This window comes from Perkinsus marinus, assembly GCF_000006405.1.
Source record: "Perkinsus marinus ATCC 50983 genomic scaffold scf_1104296948084, whole genome shotgun sequence".
Lineage (NCBI taxonomy): Eukaryota > Perkinsozoa > Perkinsida > Perkinsidae > Perkinsus > Perkinsus marinus.
In genome coordinates, this window is record NW_003210321.1 from 220,963 (window position 1) to 238,641 (window position 17,679).

Sequence of the window (17,679 nt, forward strand, 5' to 3'; positions counted from 1 at the left end):
GGGTTATCTCTGAGATGTCGAATGAGGATCTTGAGCTTCCATTCCGTGAAAAACTCTTTTGATTCAACTAAAATCAAATTCCACATTTCTAATCCGTTCCTCCACTTGCTGGATTTGAGATTGAAAATGTGCACAACCTCTATGCGAATTTTGAGTTCTGGAAGAGTTCACCAGCATCAGAAAACGAACTACACAGCTGCCTCGCGAAAAACTCTCTTGCCCGTCCCTTACTCGTCTTCCCTCACAGCTGGCCGTAGTAGTGTGCGAGAAGCCTCATCGTCGACTCTAGAGCCACAGTTGAACTAAACCCTAAGACCAGCCAGCCCCTACCGCGCGTCTCCCCTTTCTGCCACTGCATCCGGCCTTCTGGTCAACTTAGCCGTCGGACGCTCCCTCGATCGCGATCGGGACCTACTCCGCATCATCCAGAGCGATCGATAACCCACTTCACTACCTCTTGCAAAGATCCTCATCCCGAGCATCATACCAACTGCGCGGCTGCTGCCGATGCCCCTCAGAGTTCCGTCGGCTACTACTGCTACAATCACTTCTACTGCGCCTGATATCAGCCTGTCATCATGTCGCTACACAAGGGCACACTACCGGTCGTAAAAACTAAATGCCGCTGGTGGTTCAGCTTCTCGACGCCCTCCACGACGACTGCTTCGTTGCGAATCCTCCCCTCGGGAAGACATGGAAATCAATCCCTCAACATTACCCTCTTATCGCAGTACTCAAACGAAATGCAATGAAGGTGCTTGCTAATGGACAGTTGCGAAGAGAGTGATAGCAGGGAGAGTCAAAATAGAACACGACGATGACTACGATTCAGCATCGTCGATATGCATCACTCGTCGATCCATGTTGTGATATCGTACTGCGTGCAAGGGTTCTCGATATCTCTCTTTGATTGGATAAGTCGGAGTTCGGGAGGATTCCCAGGAACTCCAGAACTAACACGAGAAGCAACAACATCCATGCAAAATCTGTCAAAGGGTTTCCTGACTTCAATCGAGCGCATGTGACAATACAATACGCCTACTGATGGATGAATACAAAAAGTAACTGCATTTCACTGAAAACCATAGTGGTTTACTAAACCAGGTTTAGTGGTTCATGATGGTTCATCGTGGTTTTAGTCTAAAACCATCCCTCCTAAGAGTCTCAAAAGCGCGAGCGTTGCTCGCCCTCGTTTGTCACCACATAACGACGCTTACTGAGCCTCATGATAATCTCTCGTCCGATTGATCACACTTTGCAATACACTTCCAGTCTTAGTCATAGCTTCCTTCACTCCAAACTGTGTATAGAACCTACCAGGCGACCGAGCTCACTTTAAACGCACAGCGTAACTGAAGCCTTACGCCATAAGAAGGGCAGTGGTGAGGTCTCCCGTGCCAGTGTAGTTGCCCTCAATCGAAGGTAACTCCATGCGGTACCGTGTACGCCTACCACTCTCCTTGTCAACCTCAGAGGCGAGCATTATAACCTTGGTCGCTGACTGGAAACAACACGACTAACCCTCGCAAGCGGTACTCATGGGCGCCTCGTTCTCAGAGATGGACAATGTCTTGTCACCTCTACGACACGAACACCCGAGCAAGTCTTCATTCACATGCATCGCCTCTAGAGAGCAGACGTCATAGTTCCACAGAGGCACTACCGCGCTAATATTTTCCCCTACATAAGAGGTAGACGCGAACCAAGCTCGTATTTTTTTGCCGACTACGGTAGTTCAGAAGCTGTTAAATAACTCCTACTACTTATAGTGATCACGAGCGCTGATATGCCGTGTTGGAATATATGTTCGCTCTCCTCAGCTGATCCATTCCAAGAGTATCCTCACTAACTACAGTATTAGCATACAAATGTACAGAAACTAATGAAAATTTTCCAAAATTCCCTCAGAATCATCATGTTGTCACAGCAAGTGGATATTTTCCGACACTGGTGAATTACCATGTCCATGACAATACTCGCAAGATGGAAACTCTACCTCTCGAGCCCCCCATTAAACTAACCTGCTCTGGTAGATTGGTACTAGTAACAGAAATGAGGCCTGGTCCCATTCGATGCAGCTCGTCAACAGCCATAAAGAGCTCCGAATCATCTGCCAGCACTATCCCTCCCAACCAGCCTCGACACCCTTTCACCTTTGATAGCTGATCTTCCAGTGAGCTTCTCCACCTCGAACTGATTTGGCGTTATCACTGATGCCAACGGGAGTATCCGAGCGCGATACTCCGGAATGAGGTTCTCCGGCACATACCTGAGATGAACAAGTCCAAACTGAAGAAGAGCTCAGAAGCTTCTGTAAAAAGTCAACAACGAGCAAAGCGTATTCTTTCTACTCACATTCCTTGATCGTAATCTCCCAAAACAGGATCGCAAACGTAGAGCAGATGATCGCACTGTGCACGCACTCTATGAACAACGCTTCAACTTCAGCAAGGAAGGACGCGGAACCAATGTAACTAAAATGACCATGACCACCACGAAGTCAACAAAGGATGACAAACACCGCAAATAACGACTCGCGAGATCTACCGGCATGCCCATCATCATGCTGTAGAACACACATGATGATGATGCTAAATGCCTAGTACTACCCGGTGACCATGTGCGTATAACTAGATAGCAAAGAGTTCTCATCAAGGCCATCGACGAGGCACTTGAGGTCTGTACCGTCTAAGACTTGCCCTTTGAATGTCCGATATCCAGTGTGGTTAGACAACTGAAAAACACATATATGAAAAATTATAGGGAAAAATGAGGACCTACCTGAACAGAGTTCACAAAATCTACCTCAAAGCCCAGTAGCTGCAATGGGAAAACACAGGCTCGATTGCCAACGTAACCGTGTACGACGTGTGACTGGATAGCCAACACATGCCCAGGGTCTTCAGTAGATGAGGCTTTCATACGGAGGAGTTTTCAGAAAACTACACACATTCCTTAGACTGTCCCTTTAACCCAACTCGCGAACACATAGTAAGCATTCACTATACAAATAGCCACGATGGAGACGTATAGCAGCATATACTGCAAAACTTCCAAATAGACTCTAATATAGTACCTGTTGTGAGGTGCTACCAGTCAACAACTAACTGTAGAGATTATAAAAAGCTAACCCAGTCGAGGCACAGCAGAGCTACACGCCTAAACTACTACTGAGAGCTCGAGGGCACCTCCTCCTCCATAACGGAGTTGAATCAGGAAGCTCGAATTCAGGCCATCCACAGTAGTTTAGTTTGTGATCACTCCGTACCAACTCAGATCTTCGAATTAAGCATGGCCATCGCCGAGCTTTGCATCCATACAACTCCAACCAGCGACACTAAGAACTCCGGGAAATTCTATCCAAGCAAGAGAGTGGTTAATTTTTCGGCAACCTCCTGAGGAACGAATCATCCTATCCAACTCGAATCTTTAAAGTGTCTACTCGGGGTTATGTCGTCCTACACCATACCTCCTAGACTCGGAAGGCGTCTTATTCCCGATAGCATTCGTATGACCATCACTTCGATCCGATCGCCTTCTGCCCATAAAGATCAACTCTTGCCTTTATTGCTATTAACAGTGAACCAGAAGATTATATTGAACATAGCCTTCTCCTCGTACTCCTAGGAAGGACCAAGGCTTCCTTCAACTCACCGGTTCACACTTGTCACTCGAGTTCGCTCTCCATAGGGCAACGTGAGTGCACATAGATGATGACTACTATCATCAGGTCACCAGCTCAGCACTATGATGGCGAGATAGCAGTAGACACCTACGGGGAGATAGAATACTCGCCCGGGAAGTTTCATCCAAGTTAGTAGCAGCAAAAAGGATTTTCGATATAAGCTTCCATGGCAGCCTCGAGTATCTTCATACTTTTGTGTGTCCCCTGGGCCTTGAACCTTCTTAATGATTCACGTAGTATTTCAAAGCTCAACAATAGCACTACCCTCCCATTTTTGCTGAAAATTTTTGACCTACAATAGGGAGAACTGGATGATAGGGAAAGGCCACTGGGAAAGTAATACCGCTACCATGTCGTAACGTCAACAGCATGACCACCATTTCAACCATTGTGAGGTAGAACTTAAGAAACCGAATATCGGCGATAACGGTCCCACAGTGACGGGAGGAAAAACGGTAATCACACCTGGCGACCGATGGAGCTAGCACGCATGCACAGAGGATAATTCGAGGCTACCTTAAAGGTGATATAGGCAAGGTTCAAAGGCCCCATGCTTGCGATGAGTAGCAGAACTATGAGGGACAGGTTTGTACAGGTCGCCGAGACAGTAACGAAGTCACTCGCGGGGTAGGAATGAGCTGAGTTCTCATGTTAACCAGCAGTGAACGATGATGTCATGCTGGTGGGCATCTGATCCCACATTGTGGAAAGGAAGCACAACTGAAGAGTAAGGAGATAAATGGAAGCGCACTGGCACAATTTAACCAAATCTGTAAAAGCCTAAGAACCCAAACGTAGGTTCGATCCTCGCACATGTCATTTTTCTCTTTCGAAACTCATCAACTTAGCAGTGATCGAGCCTTGCTTGCATTCTGAGCTACCCACTCAATATTCTTATACCCTCTCTCTACTGAGTCGTTGTTAGTGTTGATGGTCGCGATATGTGGATGCAAAGAGTGTAGTTGTTTCTTATTCATCATTCATGCTGGAGTTGTCTCGGCGCGCCTTAGCACCAGCATTGGTACGCCCATTGCATCAGCTGATCATCGCGAGAGGTAGCGGCCTTTCGCCGAAGCACATGATCATTATAGTGAGCTTTCAGGCTGTGCCCCAGTGATGATGCGGAGCCTCTCTTACCGTCCTACTATACACCCCAGAGTTGCCTTTATCACAACTCAATCATCGTCGACTCAGAATGGTGATAGCAACAGCACGAACTTCACTAAAGGTAAAAACTCTCGGGAAATATCTCCCTACCATCTTTAACACGATCAGACCAAAAAGTGATGGAGGAGAATGATCGGGTAGCATCAGCGTCCACCTCAGAGTCGTCATCAGCCACCCCAAATGCCGCCTCTACAGAGACGGCCAGCAGCGGGGGTGGTGATGCTAGTGCCTCTGCAACACCGCTACCACCACCTGGAGGGAAGCCAAGTGGGCCTCGTAATGCCAGGAAGAGCAACAGCAAGGCTTCGTTATGGAAGGTGAGAACATAAACGATGATAGCTTTATGTTGTTTATGTGTAGATCCTTGGTATTTCGGTGGCTGGTCTGGCGGGACTAAGCGGGTAAGGAGGTGGAGTAATGTTGCTGTGGGTAGCGGTGAACCTAAGATACTACATATCATCATCGTATAACCCAACATCGTCATCAGCGACAGAAGGAAAAGCATCGGCATCATCTCTGTTGAAGTCTCTCGGTCAGAGGGTACTAGTAGATGTAGTGCTGTTGCAATGACAATAGTGATGATGACAGGCACTTGATGCATTTGAAAATTTTAATGAAGTTACGAGGGAGTGGTTTCAGATAATAGGAGACAAACTAGTACCAATGAAAAAAGGTAATTCCTACTAGATTGATTAGTGATATCACTATTGCTGCTGATACTATCCTTGCTACCACTAATCAATCGAATCGTGCGTGTTAGGTCCATGGCTGTTGGACTTGGAGACAATGCACTATCCCGAGTATGTACCCACACTAGTGATAGACCTTGATAAGGTCATGTGTCACTTAGAATATGATGTAATAATTCATACCACTCCTCTCGCACATCGTCAGCTTCCTCCTTTCAGCGGAAGACAGGATGGCAAGTTGTGAAACGACCAGGCGCCGATAAGTTCTTTAAGGAATTGCAGCATTACTATGAACTGGTGTGTTACTCTGGTAGGATAGTTCAGAGAGGAGTGGTATGAGCATGACGTTATCTCAGACGATGTCATTCCTGTTGCTTCTGATGTTATGATGAAATGGGAAGTGCCTTGTACGGGTGTTTTACACAGGGATTTCTGCAGGAAGACCAGAAAAGGATATATGAAAGATATAAGTAGAGAGTTTCAGTATTTTACTACGATGCTGATGATGTATATAAAGGTCAACTTGGTCGTAAAGCAGACAAGATGATACAGCTAGATCACGAGGAAGTTGCATTAGGCAAGAACAAGGATAATGGGGTAATGGTAGTGGGCCTATCTCTATCTATATGTCTATGTGTATATTGGAGTTTCACCGGTTTCACGTAAACTGGCGTAAAATTCGGTGAAAAAGGCGATATTCACGGTATGCAGTAGTCGTGAAATGTGTTTTTCGCCAGTGTTTTTCATATCATGGGTGAAACTCCATTATCAGTGCAACGAGTATCCTACAGCTTCGGCACCAATTTTCAACACTTATGAATTTTCGCTAACTTTGAGCTAGCCTATGAAATCAATTTCAAATATATGGATGCCAGTTAGGGAATAATAGTACGAGAGTAGGGTATATCTTATGGGAATTAGTATATTATGATTCACAATAATTTATAATAAATTACAATACCATAAATTGAAAGTATTTATAGAATTGATATTGTTGACGTGTTGTAAGGTACTCATCAAGCCCTACGATGGCGATCCGGATGATAGGGAGTTGTATGACCTCATCGACTTCCTCAAGGCCGCGGCTGTTAGTCAGGAGGTAGTTATAGTGAGTGGTATTGTTCCGTCGAGATGGTTTCTGCTGTCAGGATTTGAGGGACTTCATCAAGAAATATGGTGGTGGATTGGATGGGAATATTGGCAGACGATTTCTGATAGAAAAGAAGGAAAAAGAGAATGCCGTGCAGCATAGACGATCCATCGGAAGGTAGTAGCAATGGTGATAGTGACGGTGTGATTATCCCCCTCCTTGACAGAGCGTTCGTTTCGGGTTCTGGTGGCTTCCCGTCATCTCCTCCCAGTTTCAACAGTTTCGGCTCATCTCCGAGGTAATGTACTCTGGCTGGTGTTTTGGGTCTGTCATTGTTGATAGTAGGTTCTGATGCACTGCATCGGAATGGTGCTGGTGGTCCAAATACTCCCTAGCTGGTACTGAATGCGAGACTTTATCTGACTGTCTTTACTATGACGAGGACCGCCTATACCAGCGATCGAACACTTCCTGATTGTCCCGATGTTGTTTTCGTTCCATTGGTCGTAGTAATGTAGCGTTATCTTGAGGGTTTACACAAGAGAAAGTTGATATTTTTACCTATATATGCTATACCATCCCTCACTCAACACCATTTTACCTGCAGTACGTCCCACCATGGCGTGCACGATAGGGCGTGTGTTGGCCTCGCAGCATTACTCGACCTTGGTGCCTAGGGGCGCGTTGAGACCCTTGAAGAGTCGTGGCCTTATCAAGGTTTCCGGCAAAGGGACATTGAACTTTTTACAGGGATTATGTAATAAACAATTTTTCGCGGGCGAACTATCGTGAGTGTGATAATTGCAGAAATTGGAGATGATAGTTGAGCGGATGCTTCCGAGGCTTGAGAGAATTCAACTGTAGGTACTCAGGATATTAGTCGTGTGTTTGGTGCTAAAGCCGAGGCTCCAATGGAACAGTCAGCAGCAGCTGCAGTATTCCTATCCCCCAAAGGCAGAGTACTTTTCGACTGTTTAATGTAGTACTCATCAGACTTTGCCCTCCACTGGAGTAGATAGGGAATAGGTGCTCAGCCCCACAGGATAGGCCTCATCCAATTCTTCATCGGCACCCACGGTGGAGCCGATGAAGAACGGCTATCGGGTTGAGTACATATCGCTCATCTACTTCATTACTGACGTATTGCGATCTCCCATGTGCATGTGGAATTAGGTACAGTGGGGTTTCATTGAAGCCTGATAGCTCAGAAGGGATTGTTAGTGATGATAAAGGGGAGGAGAGCCTCGTGGTCGACGTTGATGAGGGTGTGCTGGACAATGTTATGCGACTCTTCATACGCCATAGGGTGCATCTGCCGTTGAACATAGAGAAGCTTGATAATCTAGGGGTGTACTGGACGCCATCGAAGAGCCAAAATGGTTGTGATGGTGACACGGAAGTCCCCGTATATGAGGACCCTAGGGTGAAGGATCTGGGCTTGAGAGCTATATTGCCCAAGTCCGATATTGGTGATATTAGAAGGTGGGAGTCCGCGGCATTGATTTGATGCTATCAGATGCTGAATCGACAGAAGCTTTGTACAGACGGTTACGTATTGGGTTAGTTGTACCGGAGGGCCCCAAGGAGATGACTCCTGACAAGGTATTGCCGTTGAACTACAACCTGGATCTTACTAATCATATTGCGTTCAACAAGGGATGGTAATAGGAGCTGGAGAGGAGAGGAGATGATGCTTTCATACCAGTTACATTGGACAGGAGTTGACCACACGGGCCTCCAAGAAATTAGCTGTGAGGAAACGACTATTTGGTATGCGTATCGATGGAGATGTTGACGTTGAGTCCGGTGCAGAGGTAGGGAAGGTGCATGCAGTAGTTTTCAGTTTTGTTCCTCAGATAATGTGTGACGGTGAGAAGATTGGTAAAGTATTAGAGTTGTCATCATCGGAGGGTGATGGAGACGTGCTGGGTATTGCACAAATACATGCACCGAAAGGAATGCAGATGAATACTAAACAGGCTATGGTCGAAGCTACGAAAAAGTACTTGGAGGACGACCATATATACATAGAGAAGGACTCGACAAAGATAGGAGTAGAACTGAATCTACCCAAGTACATTCTGTCGTGAGTTTAAAGCGGTGACCATTTTCCCACTAACTGCAATTTTACCATTATGGTTTCTGTTCGTAATATGCGTGTCTATGGGTTCGGTGTTGTTGCGTTTTTGTTGTTGTCATCGGAGATGCCGTGTTACATTTGGTGATACAACACAATTCACAGTGTTCACATTAACAGTTGAGAAGATCTCGTGAAGATACTCAATTGCAACGACGCGAATGCGGGGAAAAGCAGTAACATTGGACTCTTTGAAGACTCCAAGGACACATCCATACGAAGCGAATCTACGAAGATCAACAGTCCCAACCGCCAAGCTATCAGAGCATGACCGGGAGTGCTTCTGCGTGGTGGTCTAAGTATATGGAGGCCTACGTATGAAAATCACCATTGTATGATCTGAGTCGCTATTCAGTCGAAATTCGACTTTGTTGAGTGAAGAGATATAACATGAATAAATGACTGGCGCCACTCAGTCGCTGAAATATCGCTAACTCAATCTCTGTGACTAGAAACAATCATGCAGTGGGGATATCATGCGAACACTGGGCTGTTCGTCCCGAACGTGAATCCTCGGCCCTTTTCCTGTTCTTGATCGTGGCTTGTTGATACCGGGAACTTCTCTGCATGGCCTTCATAACATCGAAATGTTATGTATCATAACAATCTAAAATGCGATCTCACTTTGCTTCGGAATCTCTCGAATGACGTCCTCTCATCCACTTCGGCATCTGCCCAGAAGGGCATAACAGGGAGGGGAATCCACGATGTATCAGGAATCAGGTCTACTCACTTTTGAGCTCATCCGACCTTCCCTTTCGTTCCATACGGATCCTCGCGGTTGCAGCTGCCTGGGTAGCAACGTCCCAACGTGGTTCGGCATCATCAATCGTCCCTAAAGTGCAGAGATAGGACGGATGACATGTTAAAGCCACACCGGACTCTTCGGGTCCGACGACCACAGTCCTTCCATCAGACCACTCCTTGACCCCATTGAACATGTTCCTGGCCAGTTTCGATGATGCTGTACGATCCCGTTCACGCAGGGACTAGGAAAAAGATAGATAGCACCACCAGGCAGATGCAATACGAAACTCCGACGCTTGAGCTCTGCAGCCCAGAGTATATTGCTGTTATCGAGTGACACTCCGGGAAAGCGCTCACGAATTTGTCCTGTCTAACGGCTCTGACTATGACAGGGATATGAAGTTTGACGCCACAGATTCAGCTCGGGTCATCCTCTATAGGTATTAAACCGCGTTATCTTACTGCTGCCTCCTGGAGCAACCTCTCAGCCAATACGCTTTTACTGTCCACTTCGAGCATTCCTTTGGCATCGCATTCTAATTCATCCCATTCTTGAAGCTCTTTATGACAAAGGGCCATCCGATATCTGATATCGTGCATGATAGGCGATGCAGTGCGGCGATAGGAACAGTCGGATCCCAATACTCACAGAGTTTTCAGCATGATCTCAGGCTCGTCCTCGCCACTTAGCAGGATGCATTTGAGTGCTCGCAGAGCTTCCCGAGGCTCATGGCACTTCAAATGTGCCATGCCGAGGTTGAGATATAATGAACGCTCGAGCTCCCAGTCAAGTGAGGCCATTGCTTCAGCAGCCTCATCATCCTACGCATTCGAGTGAGAGTCAACACTTCTGAAGATTCCTACACCATCAGCGATATCGCTGAGCATCTCGACGGCTTCCCGCCAATAGCGGGCTGCTGCTTGGTAGTTGCCGTCCTTGTACTCGGCAAGTCCCTTTTCCTTCAGGGATTTAATATCTTCCATGATGGATGAGAATCAGCGAAGTAATTCCAAACCTTGAGCGCAACTGTTATGTATTCATCTCAATGTTGAGACTCCTAAGGTATCCGATCAGCCGCCATCGTTATTGAAAACTATTACAAACATGACGTTGTGGAAGCTATATAATGACTATCATGACAGTACAACATTTGACCTCGTCGAAGACATCATGGATCGGTCTTCATATCGCCGCTGTAAACACCCCTCAAGGTGTATTAACATCCCTGTCGCACGAGAAAGCCCTTCTGGTTCCCAAACGTGGACAGCTGCGTTAGGTCCAATCATAGGACCTGGTGCAGCTCTTCCATAGGATTCCTATGGAGGCAGTCCCGAAGACTGCCATCAGATGTATAGGGGATCTAAGCCAGAACTTGGGTCTTCGTGCGGAAGTAGCACGCATACGCACGAAGGCGTAATGAAGCTATGGGAAGTTCACAGTGTCTGGGATCTTATCGGTTAGGGATCAGTTATGGTATGGATTAGGCTGGTTGAACTGACATGTATAGGGCAGGGGAATGTATACGGTGAATCCTTGTCCTTGAGCGCCCATGGTCGAACCGTTTCGCCTTCAACGGGCAAACGAGATGCACGTGTAGTATATTGACTCCGTTCACGCACGATTATGCAGCATGAGGGAAGACTTGAGATTATCATCGTATCTGATGGGGCTGGATAACCGCTGCTCACATGACGACACTTGCTTCCCGCCATCATGGTGATCCGATATCAATCATAACGCCTCTTTTTCTGCTATCTTTCGAAAGCCTTTCCGTAAAGCTAACTATGAACTACGATCTCTCGGGGGTCGCCTCCTCTAGAGAGAGCACACTCCTCAACAGTAATGGTCGTACCATACAATCACCCAGCCTAGAAGCGAAGACCGCAAGTACCGGGATGTTATATACAGCGTAACGGCAGCTACTCTAGTATCTACTATCACCATCTAGTAGATACAGCAGCCGTGGGTCTCCTTTTCACAACGACAGTCCATTAGGCATCGACAAGTTCCTATCGCTCGTAGCGTCGGATGACGTCCAAGCGGTGAAGTCGAGGTAACCCAAAGCGTACCGTAAGGGGGAATAATCTCGGCGTAGGCTGGAGTCGAACTATACTGTGGCAAGAGGACTGATACAAGCCAGAAACTCTAGAGGGAGCACAGCTCTGCATATCGCCTGTAGAGAGGTGGTGTCATCGCACTCACCCCTGGGGCATCACTCATCGTAGGGGTTCCTGTCGATGGTCACTACACTAGCATCCTGTGGTGCAGAAATCGAGGCTAGAGATAGAATAGGTAACGATTCCGTCGAAACGCTGTGTGACGTTACTCTCAAAAAGCACCACTAGGTGCCTGATTCGAGAGGGTTGAAGATACACTCAGTCTTCAGGCCGAACTCCTCTCCTTATATCTTCTGAGTATGGGCATTTGGAAATCGTGAAGCTGCTACAGTCCAGATTCGGAGCAAATGTTGATGCTCGTGACACTCTCGAGCGCACGGCATTTCATCTGTCATGTTGTTGCCGAGATCCAGATGTATCTAGATTCATAATACAGGTAAGAGCTTAGTGAAGGTACCGCTGTTGTTTTTTACAAGCTAGTTACGTCCAGAGCTGAGGGAAGCTGTGGACAGACATGGCCGTACAGGCCTCTTCTATGCTGTTCTCAACAGTGATAGAATGGTCGCTGAGAAAGTCTCAGAGATGATCCTGCGAAGTCGACAATCTGACGGCTTGACTGCACACTGCGTGTAGTGGTTTGATGCTACGTGTCGCGAATGGACTATGTGGATCTGTCAGGGACTCATATCAGAGGTCACCCTTAGACTATGCATCGCAAGAATCACGCGAGGGCCTGGTTGTTCTCCTCCAACACTATGGAGCTGTGAATTCTCAGCGGAAGGCTCCGGAGTAGAAGGGCTTCAACTTCTAGGGTTCGGCTGAAATGGTCGGTTGCCTTTCAGAAGTCGAGTCGGCGACTCAATTCCACGTGTTCCAAAAATCTGCAGAGGTCACCCTACCTTATCCCTGTAGCCATCAGTCTATTACCTGTTGCAGATGTGAATGGCAATGACAGTCGTGCTGGTCTGCAGCGCGCTGAGTGCGGCGCTCCTGGCCAGCTCACATTTGGAGGTCAGACTCTCCCTCATCATCATGCGGGTTTCGCTTCCCATCGATCAACTATCAGGACACTGTTTGGAGAGTTGATCATCTCTTGATTTAGATTCGAAGTTCCATGATTACAGGGCACGCTTGATGACGTTGCTGCAGACGATACAGCAGAATGGCTTGGAGCATATGTACCACGTGAAACGACCTGATCTCTTCAGCGGCAGCTGGATGGAGGGAGTAGCGATGGGAATGTCCGTGTCACCGGACGTGTCCCCCTCCTCGTCGTATCAGATTTCCGGAACTGACGATCTGTTCGCTGAAGAGGGGGAACTGCTGAGGACCAGCTGCAATGTCAGCGAAGCTCTCATACGCGTTTGCAACCTGTTGTCGCCGCCAGCGAGCATGCCGGCTCCGAACTCTGCTGTAACGTCAGAGGACCTTCTTGAGAGGTAGGTAACGGTCTTGTCGGGAGTCCCAGCGGGGACTGGGAATAGGTTCATACCCTCGCGAGGTATCTGGTCGTCAACTCCGATGACGTCTCGGGTGGCAAGGGAAGAGGGTCGGCGAATAGTGACAAATGTGGGCGCATCTATGTGAGTTCACATACTCGACACTTACTGAAAGGTGAGAAGGGCAATCGAGAGCGGGAGAGTATGCAGATAGTGGAGAAAGAGAGAGACGATAAGCTACTAGAGTTGATGCGGCAAATAAAGGCTGCAGACGTATGACGCCGATACTGTGGTGTTGGTCGCCATCGCTGAGCCGTAGGAGAAGCTTGGCACAGCAGTATCGGTTGCTGAATACACAGCACTACAGGAGGAAGCAGCTGAGCTGAGGGGTTTGAAGACGCAGCTGGAGATTCAGCTGATGGACCTGCGCGGCCAAGTGAGCATTGGCTCAGCTACGGCCGGGCTGTTGTGAGTATTCTGCGCTCATCCTTTTAGGCATCGTTTGCCGCTGAGAAGGCGCGGACTATGACGGATGAGCTCGAAAAGTAGTGTTGCCACTCTTGGGATTATCAGTGTCCTTTAGTGGTCTTCGATCGTGTGTTAGGAGATGTAGGGAAAATGGGGAGCTCGCTGTGCAGTTGGCTGCAGCACAAGCGATGATTGATAACATGGCTGTTGATGCTGCTAGGAAGCAGACTGTTCAGGAAGGGTGTCGAACTATGGCTTGGGACTCTGTGGAGGACACTGGCAGGTACGATAGACTCGAGCGTCAGTTAGTTGTGATGAAGGGCGAGAAAGGCAATCTGCTGAGACAAAATGAGGTTGGACGGAAATGTGTTTTCTCGAGTGTCTATTCATAGCAATAGGTTCTTGAGGCGGAAGTTAAGCGCATGGTAACGATCGCTGGAGATGAAAAAAGGGCGGAAGTCGATAGGGTCGAACAAGAGGTCTGGTCCCACGCACTGAGTTCATGATCAGTGCTCGTTGATGTTTGCTAACGATAAATCAGAACGGGAAATTACGGCAACGTCTTGGCGAGTTGGAAGAAAAACTCGAACGATTGGATAAGGACAAGTCTGAGGAGATGACCACGGAAGAGCCGAGTGAAGTGAGTGCATCCTATTCCGCATGTGTTGTAAGCTCGATCTGATCAGTCTGAGAGGAAGAAGGGAGAAGCTGAGCGAGAAATGAAGACGAAGGACAGGGCGGAGGTGAGCTCTAAGCGTGGTGCTCGGTGGCCGACTTGTTGTTTGATTAGAAGTGGCTGTCATATTTGGATGATCGAGATCCCTCTATCGCTGACAACGCTATTACCTCGAGAATAGCCGTGGAGGTGAGTAGTGGTGGCGATGAAGTATTGGAGAGGTATCCACCATAATTATGACCGTCTACTTGTGCTCACACAATTACATCCCTGTTGATTTCAGGTCCCTGCTGTAGCAGCACTACTGAATCTAGTCTAAGACTATGCTGAGGTTCGCTGAATAGCATGATGAAGAGACAACGGTGTCGTCATGGGCAACGCCTGTTTGTTTCTCCGATCCCCCATAAGAAAATGACACATGAAATGCATCGTATTCTGGAGTATTCGTATTCATGTTGCTAAGTTCTATCACTTCGGCTTGCGTTCATAGGATCAATTATAACCGCACTTCTTGAGATCATAGCGTATGAAGTAGTTCTCTCATTCGGGTCTGATACTGGTGGTGTGGTATCATAATCACGATTAGTGACACTCTGGGTTAGTTCATCGAAACCCAGGGAGTACTTCTCGAAGAAGTCACCGCGCTGAGAGGGTCAACAGACAATGCGCGCGGAAACACAAGTGTGCAATACTTGTGTTGCCACAAATCGCAATGTTCACAACTACTCGTTCACTTGAGTGAACCTGGACACGTCATAGGAGACTTTAGGAAACGTTGTCTTCTTTTCGCAGTTCGGCTTACCCTGGAATAGTCCTTTTGAAGACTTACCTACTATCAGAATGATAACCTCTTGTGAAGAGGGACAGTCTCCACACCTATCGGTTACTAGAAAGACTGTCTAAACGTTTTTGTTCCTGACTTTTCTCAGAAGAATCCCTCCCGACGTGCCCCGATAGCCTATTCTCGTTGGTGTTCACGCCTTTGGTCGCATCGACATGTCCGTGATTCCTTAGTGAGAGGAGATCATAGTATAACTCGCCATTGTTTTTCATCCGTTGAATCGCTCAGTGAGTGATTCAACCGATTATGCGTTTCGGTACAGCTACTGTCTTTTGAGTGGTCTAAATTTGAAGTAGTTTCTTGAATCTAGAAGGGGCTTGCTTCATAACAGGAAGGGGTCTAAATTGTCAGTAGTAGTCATTGGCTGTTCGAAAGCGGTGGTTCTTTGCCGTTGGTTGAATTGTTATTACAGTGGTTGAGTGGGAGCATCGCTGGTTCTCTTCGCATGACAACGGCGACCCGTTCGAAGGCTCCTAAGGCGACCACAGATGAGGCGCCAAGCAGGTGTGCTCATCACGTTGTTGATGACCATCTCTCCCGCTCTCTGTTACCGCCTTCCTAGGTCCAAAGATCGTATTATCCCACTTGAAGCCGTAGCAGCGGCTGTCCTACTCGCTGTGTTGGCATATTGTTGGGGTCTCGGTGATGGGAAGTGAGTCCTCGGTGGTACTCGTGGTCTGTGGAGAGGCTCACCGCAAGTCGAGACTTCTTTCAGAACCTTTTCCGACGGTGTTGACGAAGTTGTCCGTGTTACTTTCTGGTTCTTCCCCCGCGAAATGGTGGTCGGTATACACTGGGTGAGCTTGACTGTCAGCCACGACTTTCGATGCTTCTTGAAGGTTTTCTCGTTCATCGCCGCCCTCGGAGCGATCACCATTGGTGTATCGTCGGTACCGTCTCTAGCCAACAGAAGGGTGGTGAAGGCCGGAGTAGTCATGGCGACCATCGCGATCGTATATCAGCTCATTATCCGTACCGTGGCCTTTGGTGAGACAGGGGTCTTATACAAATCTATTTATAGCAATGTCCATGTCGCAGAAGCCTGGTGCTCCTGCAACGCGGGCGCCACCTTTGTACCAGCTTTTCCAGGTGCCTGGGACCCTCGTTCGATGACATGCATCGTATTTGCAATTATCGTGAGGATGTATTCGCCAGAAGCCAAGATGGATGATGGCCCGTCCTTATTCGGCGCCTGGGTGGCCACTGCTACCTCCTCTTATTCATCGTGATGTTTCCCATTCAGGTTGTTTCTCTTCGTGTTCCGCCTTTTGCCGCCCTTATCGCTCCCGTTACGATCAGCATCATCACCATGGAGCTCTTCGGAGCCCCGGTCATCAGCGCTGAGAGGGCGACCACAGCAGTGAGTCGGACAAGAGTTGCATGTGCACGCACGCGCAGTTCTTCACGACAGGTTTTGGCACTACTGTTACTACAGGCAGCAGCTAATCAGATTAATTCTGTTGCTGATTTCTTCAATGGTGTAGATGATATTCACACTGCTTCTGATCGAAGCTTGGTAGACGGCATACTAACTCCTAAGGCCATGGCATGGTCCGCTGTCGCCCTCACTGGCCTCTCCGGAGCCTTGCTCCTTGTGAACATCCCTGAGATCGAAAGCTCCTATCGGGGATACGCCACTCTTTCCTGGATAGCTCAAGCCTCCTTTGCAGTGAGTTTCGGGAGACTGCAGGGACCGTCGAATTCGTTTGTAGATTCTGTATACCTCCGGTCCGTTTCCTCTCAAGTACTATGCAATGGGAGATTTGGTCATGTATGTATGGGAAAACTTTTCTGGACGCATATTGGATTCGCTTCAGTCTCTTAGCATTCGGTCCTTCCGTGAGTGTTTTGATGGCTCTGTGGGCGAGCGACCCCACCAGATCGCTTCCGGTCCTCCTTGATGTATTCGCCTTCACGCTGCCCAGCATTCTTGTCACTATTGGTGTAAGAAACGGGCTTGGGTCTTAGCAGATTTGCATACCTAATGCTTCCATTGCATTAGGTTCTCAATGCGAACAACATCCGAGATTTGGATTCTGACGCCGCTGTGGGCATCTATACTGTCGCCAACATTCTCGGTCATAGATGGTGTCGCATGTGAGCTTGTTAAGCGTGGCAAACTCGAATTTCCTCAGCCCAGTTACTTCGGAGTCCTACAGTTGCTGCCACATATTATCTGCCTCTGGTTGGCCTCTGCTTACCATTGTTACGGTATCCTATTTTCTCTCGCTGTTATTCCGAGATCCCTATCTACTATGTGAGCACCTCGCATGCCTCGACTCGTGAACTGGTTCCTTGTGCTTACTCAGATCACGTATTTGCCTGAGCCCTCAGAGTGATCCTGAATACAAAATGGTGGTGAAATATGCATCTCATACAACTCTTATGTATGGCCTGGCCTCAGCTATGGGCATATCAACAGCTCCCATCGGAGTCGGCTTGGACCAGGTGAGATCGTTTAGTCTTCGGGTCGATTTTGAATTTTCAGGTCAGCTCGGGCGGGGTCCTCGCTACCTCAGCTGTGATCGGCTTATTGTATTGTGTCGGTTAGGAACTTAACTGTGTGGAGTTGCTCCTATGTCTGAATTCCGGTTTTTCTCACTGATGAGGTTGATGGTAGTT

At 47.9% G+C, this 17,679-nt stretch overlaps 6 protein-coding genes across 6 annotated transcripts; 4 read left to right on the forward strand and 2 right to left on the reverse strand.

Annotated features, from left to right (window-relative positions):
* Positions 1–847: 847 nt before the first annotated feature.
* Pmar_PMAR000787 (Pyridoxal kinase, putative) lies at positions 848–2,922 on the reverse strand (the record flags this gene model as incomplete). Its single annotated transcript, XM_002778901.1, has 8 exons — positions 848–953; positions 1,218–1,313; positions 1,365–1,501; positions 2,022–2,110; positions 2,154–2,269; positions 2,352–2,474; positions 2,610–2,734; positions 2,782–2,922. The coding sequence occupies 8 exons, from the start codon at positions 2,920–2,922 to the stop codon at positions 848–850; spliced, it is 933 nt and encodes a 310-aa protein (XP_002778947.1).
* A 2,716-nt stretch (positions 2,923–5,638) lies between these two features.
* Pmar_PMAR000788 (conserved hypothetical protein) lies at positions 5,639–6,983 on the forward strand (the record flags this gene model as incomplete). The annotated part of the gene is made up of 7 exons (XM_002778902.1): positions 5,639–5,710; positions 5,761–5,851; positions 5,898–6,011; positions 6,059–6,138; positions 6,551–6,640; positions 6,690–6,808; positions 6,977–6,983. 7 exons carry the CDS (start codon positions 5,639–5,641, stop codon positions 6,981–6,983), a joined length of 573 nt encoding a protein of 190 aa, XP_002778948.1.
* A 266-nt stretch (positions 6,984–7,249) lies between these two features.
* Pmar_PMAR000789 (conserved hypothetical protein) lies at positions 7,250–8,721 on the forward strand (the record flags this gene model as incomplete). The annotated part of the gene is made up of 6 exons (XM_002778903.1): positions 7,250–7,388; positions 7,496–7,610; positions 7,805–8,100; positions 8,148–8,292; positions 8,337–8,445; positions 8,488–8,721. The coding sequence occupies 6 exons, from the start codon at positions 7,250–7,252 to the stop codon at positions 8,719–8,721; spliced, it is 1,038 nt and encodes a 345-aa protein (XP_002778949.1).
* Positions 8,722–10,160: 1,439 nt separating this feature from the next.
* On the reverse strand, positions 10,161–10,499 carry Pmar_PMAR000790 (hypothetical protein; the record flags this gene model as incomplete). Its single annotated transcript, XM_002778904.1, has 2 exons — positions 10,161–10,337; positions 10,380–10,499. The coding sequence occupies 2 exons, from the start codon at positions 10,497–10,499 to the stop codon at positions 10,161–10,163; spliced, it is 297 nt and encodes a 98-aa protein (XP_002778950.1).
* An 801-nt stretch (positions 10,500–11,300) lies between these two features.
* Pmar_PMAR000791 (tropomyosin beta chain, putative) lies at positions 11,301–14,535 on the forward strand (the record flags this gene model as incomplete). The annotated part of the gene is made up of 15 exons (XM_002778905.1): positions 11,301–11,403; positions 11,903–12,069; positions 12,114–12,183; positions 12,570–12,644; positions 12,736–12,860; positions 12,915–13,072; positions 13,135–13,345; positions 13,392–13,508; positions 13,568–13,617; positions 13,677–13,893; positions 13,939–14,019; positions 14,082–14,180; positions 14,227–14,283; positions 14,331–14,405; positions 14,500–14,535. 15 exons carry the CDS (start codon positions 11,301–11,303, stop codon positions 14,533–14,535), a joined length of 1,641 nt encoding a protein of 546 aa, XP_002778951.1.
* Positions 14,536–15,502: 967 nt separating this feature from the next.
* On the forward strand, positions 15,503–17,608 carry Pmar_PMAR000792 (hypothetical protein; the record flags this gene model as incomplete). Its single annotated transcript, XM_002778906.1, has 11 exons — positions 15,503–15,561; positions 15,620–15,709; positions 15,773–15,854; positions 15,897–16,044; positions 16,079–16,146; positions 16,301–16,417; positions 16,493–16,726; positions 16,770–16,832; positions 17,060–17,154; positions 17,367–17,505; positions 17,546–17,608. 11 exons carry the CDS (start codon positions 15,503–15,505, stop codon positions 17,606–17,608), a joined length of 1,158 nt encoding a protein of 385 aa, XP_002778952.1.
* Positions 17,609–17,679: the final 71 nt, after the last annotated feature.